This window comes from Microtus ochrogaster, linkage group LG2 (genome assembly GCF_000317375.1).
Source record: "Microtus ochrogaster isolate Prairie Vole_2 linkage group LG2, MicOch1.0, whole genome shotgun sequence".
NCBI lineage: Eukaryota > Metazoa > Chordata > Mammalia > Rodentia > Cricetidae > Microtus > Microtus ochrogaster.
The window spans coordinates 44,786,045-44,792,607 of NC_022028.1; the positions used below are offsets into that span (position 1 = coordinate 44,786,045).

Consider the following 6,563-nt stretch of genomic DNA (forward strand, 5'->3'; position numbering starts at 1 on the left):
AGCCAGGAGAGTAGAAACAAAAACAAACAGAATCACCGTAATGCTCTCCCATGATTATTAACTTAACCCTTTTCTTTATTGTGTCTTTATGTGGGTTCTATAAATATCTGACCATTTACTGAGTCCTAGCCAATGTGGGTCTGACACTGCTTGGAGTTTTGATGATCTGTCGGGTGTAGGCAGAGTTTTTCATTGAGAGAGCCATTCAGCTCTGTCCTGCCAGCTGCTTCCAAATACCACACAGAGACTTATCATTAATCATAAATGCTTGACCAATAGCTTAGGCTTATTACTAACTAGCTTCTATATCTTAAATTAACCTATATTTTATCTATGTTCAACCATGTGCTTGATATTCTATCTCAGCACTGCATGTCCATCTCCTGCTTCCTCTATGTCTCCTCAAACCCCACCTTTCTTCCCAGCATTCTCTCTGCCCCCAAAATTCTACCTACCTATCAGCCAGTCCGTTCTTTATTAAACAGTGAGAGTTATACATCTTCACAGTATACAAAAGGATTATTCCAGCCATGGGGAGATGCTGTCATGGAATTGCCTTATTCACCACACCCACTACCTTCATGTCTGAGCCATGTTTGCAGTCCTGCAAAACTTACACAGCACTGTGGTTAGATTTTTATCATAAATAATGCTTGTGCATGATGCAAAGATTTTTTTGCACTCCTGATGCAGATAGTGTTTCCTGCCTCGTGGCCTCCACCAGTCAGTGGGAATGTTCCTCCAGGCCAGCTTTACCATGAGAGATGTTCATATTCTCCATTGACTCATCTTTCTGAACTGAATACTCCAAGATACTATCTCCATTTCCCTCCTTGTGCCAAATATTCCCCCACATTCAAGTGCCTCCATCATAGAATCAGAAGGCGTATAGCACTTTATCTCCATCATAATCAGATAAATAAGAAAAAATAGATGTATGTATAATTTGACATAAGACAGAAAATCAAGATGCTTTCTCAGTTCATGCCTGAGGAGAGTTGGAGGAAAGGAACAAAGGACTATAATTGTTACAAAGCAGTGCAAGGCAGAAACTGTCCGTTTTTTTGTTCTCATTGTACTACACCTAGGTTGACATCCTTCCTCTTCCTTGAGTTGCTTGTAGGTATGTCTGAAAAGCAAAAACCGCCTCACTTTTCTCTTTGAATGTTAGTGCACAGTGAGATTGCTTGAGGCATGTGCGGTGTAGAGTTGATACAAACCTGATTACTGTGAATGTGTTCTGGAAGTGGTTTTTAGTTATTTGGACTAAACAGTTTTCAGGCAGTGTTTCCCAATCCTGCCATATGCTCTGAGAGCTTCCAAAGTCTGCACCATCAACAACAAAATCAACCAAATGAGCTACTGTGTCCCTGGATTCCATTTTCTCCCAACTCTGTTTTCACTGCCCCTTGCAATGAGTATCACATAAATCCCACTCTCAGAATCAAAGCATTTAAGTTGAAACGAAGCCTATTTATCAATTAAAAGCAAACTAGGTTCTTACATTTGACTAATATCTCAGTGTTTTAATGCATTAAAATAAATGTTTTCTTACAGTGGGTGCTTGATGAAAATTTCATTTGTAGCATCCAGTGTAAAACCCAAAAAAGACATTTTGAGCTTATTTTTAAATAGCTGAATTGTTATTGGTATTACTTTGGAGGAAAGTATGCACAGGGGATATTTATTCTGGGTAGAATTAAATAATTCTAAAGATAATAATTTATTTAAATATTATTTGTAAATTAGGTTACTTGGATTGATATCACTCTAAATTTCATAAAAATAAGCAAATGATATAATTTCTAGTACATACACAAGCGTATATTTAAATTTTATTAAATGGGCACATGAACACTAATTATAATTTATTATAAATGATATAAAATATACAATATGAATCCCTTACAAAACACTTATAAATTTAAGCACACTTATGGAAATAAAAATAACTATTAAAAATTTGGCACACTGCAGATTTAATATACTCTTTGAATTACCTGATTTTTTTATAAGTTCTATGAATGGGACATGCAAAAGAAAATAGGCTTCATCATAGAATTTGTCAAATAGAAAGCTTCTCTCCCAGTGGAGCACTTTGCAATACATAAGAACACACATGCTATTTGGAAGGGGAGCCTTGTCTGAGAATTGTCATGTTGCCTGGGAACCATGGAGCCTTTTACTTTGAAATCATGACTCACAAGGCCTGTGTATGTCTCCCAGGAATGAGTTAACCATAATGATGTTGTTTTGCTTGATTTTCCCACTAGAAGGTTGAGAATCATCTCTGGGATCTCATTCAGGTTTGCAATTTCCTCCTTATTGCTAAGAATCTCAACAACTTTAAAAAATCATTTCTGATTTCAGCGTGAGCCCTAAAATCACACTTTAATACTCAGTTTATGATTATGCAAAGTGGATAAAAATAATCAAAATAGTTCTTCCCAATGGACCCTCTTCTGCTTCATGAGCTATATAAAGGAAGTATGCAATTTTTTATGTGTAGGGAGGAATAGAAACCAGAGGGGGAGGGGGACAAGCGAAGGTAAGCTGTGAACACCAGTGAAGGACAGAGACGGAAGTGGAAATGGGGGTGAAAGGAGGAGGGATGAGGAGAAGGAAGAGAGGGAGGAAGAGGAGAGAGAGGTACAAAGGTCTGCAGGGACCTTTACATCCAAGTCAGGAAAAGAACAACTCACATGATACACTGTCTTTTTGTTTCTCTCTCTGCCTCTAGCACGGGGATTCTCACGCTAGGGAAGGCGCTAGACAGGGAGAGCACAGACCGCTACATCCTCATCGTCACAGCCTCAGATGGCAGACCCGGTGGGGTAAGTATGATCACTGGGAAGGGTGCTCAGAGCAAGACTAAGGAAACCAAAGAGTCCCATGTCCCTACACTCTAAAACATGTGTGACAGCCATCAGGAGCCTTAGCCACCAAACAAAGTGCTTCCTAACAGAGAAATCCAGATTCTGAGACTGTCCTGTACCTCGGCCTTTGATATGCGGAACAGACCCCTGTGATCCACACCCTTGCCATTTTATCGTCACAACTTACAGAGAACCTGAACTCAGACTTTCTCTACCAGTCCTTGCCCTGTGTCAGTACCAAGCAGCAGCAGAGTGCCTCCTGAGGCTTTCTGGGTTGAACATGCTCCACTGGGTCCCACTCTTAAAGAGGCAGGAATGGGAGAGGTTGAAGTGCCTAGGAAACTGGGTCAATTGAGGCCAGAGGTGTCCACAGGGATCACTCAGGATCTGATGAAAACTTAATGATCTCCAATGAAAGCTACCTATAATTTTAGAGAGGTAAATTCCATTTCCCACTTTATTCTAGACCTGTCATCAGTTTTAAGTATCTTTCTGGAGATTTTTTTTTTTATTCTTTGTTTTTTTTTTTTCCTTTATTTTAACCTCTGGCGATCGAGCCCAGAGCCTGGCCTGAGCCTTTACCACAGATCAGCATTACAAGAGTCTAAAATTAAACATCATATATATGTGTTCTTTCAATCATTTTGCTCACAGTCTCCATATCTAGATTTTAAACAGTGCAGAGTTTCAGTCACTGGTAGGAGTTTATTATTATTCTCTCTCTCTCTCTCTCTCTCTCTCTCTCTCTCTCTCTCTCTCTGTCTCTCTCTCTCTCTCTCTCTCGTGTGTGTGCATGTATGAGATGTATGTATGTATGTATGTATGTATGTATGTATGTATGTATATACATGTGTATACCAGTATGTACACAATTTCAGGGCAGAGGTCAAGATCAAGCCTTGACCCAGGAGCTGGTTTTCAGATTAGGCTGGCTGGCTAGCAAGCCCAAGGGATTTATCTCTCTCAACACCACTAACATAGGACTTATAAGTTTGTGCCATCATGCCCAGCTCATTTGGGTTCCTCATGCTTGTAACACACAGGTTTCATAGATTAAACTATACCCCCAGGCCCCATGTTTCATCTCCTTTAGCCAGCTGCTTACCTGTCAACTCAACACAGCTGCCTAGAAATAATTTTGAACCTATGAAATGTGTAGGTGTCATCATTCAGTTCAACAGTAGCATACTCCAGTTCCTTGAATTGACTTTGCTCTCTATGGCAACTTGTCTGAATATAAGAGAATGTGTTTTGAACATTCACATCAGGGGGATTGCTGAGAAAAGTTACCTAGATGAAACGTATCAAATAAATACAGAAATAATATTAAAGTCTTCATAGAGTTAAGAAAAATAGAGATAATTGGCCCTTATAATCTTCCCATAAGAACTATTTGACATTTTAAAGATTTTGGTAGCACTATGCAGGCAATAAAACACAGTTCAAAGAATATTGAGATATGTATGATTTGTAACGTGCCAGTGTTCTAGGAGTGTGCAAGAGTCAGACTCTCTAGGAGGAACTTGCAACTTCACTGATGATGAAAGATTACCCAGTCCAGAAAAGGGCAAACCTTCCTCTAGCACCAACAAGACATGGCACCTTAAGAAGTGGATTGGGGAGTGGATATGGAGGGGAGAGGACTAGAGGGAGAAGAGAGAGGGGAGGCTGCAGCCAGCATGAAAATAAATTTAAAAAAACAGTAATATTAAAGATTACTGAGTCACCTAACAAGTCAACAGCTGAGAGGGGTTGCTAAGGAAACGAAGGAGGGTCTACTTAATTAGCTATATAAAGGGTGTAATTAGAACAAAACAGCATTCAGGCCAACCATGGGTAGAAGTAAAGTAAAGGGTACACATAGCTTCGGGGAGAATCAAAGCATCAGTCGGGAATTGATGGCAGCGGTGACATCACCGAGGATATTTTAGGCCTACCCTTCAAAATAAAATGCCTCAGAGAAGGGACGAGATGGAGACTAGCCAGCATGTTCACTGTCTGGGCCAGAGCCGCCTTCTGCTAAGCATGGTGCTGCTCATTACGCAGGCCATATGTTACAGCTACTGTGTGACAGCAGGGCATTTTCTGTCATCCGCGTGTGGATCTCAGCTCTGCTTTCTGGGTCACAGCAAGTCTAGGTTTCTATTTCCTCATTCTTTAATTATTAAGATCTCATTCAGCTTTAAAAACTTGTTGCTTTAGAATAAGTTCTGGACTAGTTTCCAAAGTTTGTATTGAAAACAAATATTGAAATGTTTAAATTTTTAACCAACCATATTTGATTTGAATAGTCTAATCATTCATGTAATTTGTTATATATGCATTTTTTTTTAATTTTTAATGGGGAGATTGCACACACGCATGCAGATGCCTGCAAAGGCCAGATGAGAGCGCTGAAGCTATGAAGGTATAGGCAGTTCTGAGCTGCCCTGTATGAGTGCTGGGGCTGAAGTCAGGACATTGGCAGAAGCAGAACCAGCCCTTAACTCTTGAGACATCTCTCCAGCACTGGGAGAGATACTTTTAGGGGCCAGGTACAGCCAGTACCTGAAGAAAAAAACTATACAACATATTGTAATGTATTCCTTAGTTTAAAAACACTTCTCTTATTTAAACTTTTTAACTTTTGGCCAGCCATAACAAAATAATATTTCAAACAAAGCATAGAATTATAAATGAATGTGTACTGAACATAGGTCAGGGGTAGTCAGGTTTTGATTAAACAAAAGTTAAGTTAAAATTAATCTATATGAAATAAATTGCCAGGATAAATTTTTTTTATGAAGATCTCTTGTCTCTTTAAATTCCAATGAGAAAATAAATAAGGATCCTCACACTATATTTCTCATTGTAAATTTTGGAGAGGATTTGATTTTATATAATTTGACTTTCCTATAATTTATTTTTTCTGCTTTCATTCTAAATAATTAAAAACCTCAGCAAGCTAACTACAGTTTATTATTATAAATGTGTAGATTTTATCAATCTTCACAGACATAAGTCACTTTTCGCATATTAATAATTACATTCATTTTTCACATATTAATAATTATACTCATTTAGAGTCGCTGCTTGTTTATGAGCTTGCCAAAGTGTAGCTGGGAGAGGTTTTGATGGAATGCCTCCTGTTTCTTGGCGTTGAAGCAGTTACCCATTGTTACATGTATTCCCAGCCATCGCTTGTAGGTTCTTAGACTCTGGCTTCCCTTTTTCTTGGAAGGGCTTCACACTTACTCTGTCCTTTTAAGACATCTTATGTAGTGTTTCTTAATTCTGAGCTACGGCCGGTCCAACAAAACCAGACTAAAACAAAACATGATTGAAAACCTGGGCCAACTTGACTCTGCGTTCATGGATATGATTTGATTATCACAAATTCCTCTTCCTCTCTCTATGACTAGCTTCCACTTGGGTAGAATGTGCCAACCACCTCCATGGTGTCTCCAGGTATCAGGGATGAGGTGAGGAGAGAGACTGTGTGCTCTGCCTCCCTTCCTCTGAGTCTCTCTTCCATCATCCCCAGATCTCTCCCCTGCTCCATCTTTATAAATGATGCTCTCTTTTCCTTGCTTTTCTCCCTTGAAAAATTTTACAGCTCAGCCTCAATGACAGGAAGAACGTTTTTCCAAATCACAAAGGAAATCCAGTGACCTAATAAGATTCCCCTGGCTCTTGATACTTGAGCTT

The 6,563-nt window shown here is 39.2% G+C and overlaps 1 protein-coding gene across 1 annotated transcript in view; it reads left to right on the top strand.

Moving 5' to 3' along the window:
• The window catches only part of Pcdh15 (protocadherin related 15), a 1,155,509-nt gene that overhangs the window by 973,414 nt on the left and 175,532 nt on the right, over nucleotides 1-6,563 (top strand). Inside the window, exon 20 of the mRNA XM_026785470.1 lies at nucleotides 2,741-2,834. Within this exon, the coding sequence (XP_026641271.1) occupies nucleotides 2,741-2,834 (94 nt within the window). The remainder of the gene's footprint in view (nucleotides 1-2,740; nucleotides 2,835-6,563) is intronic.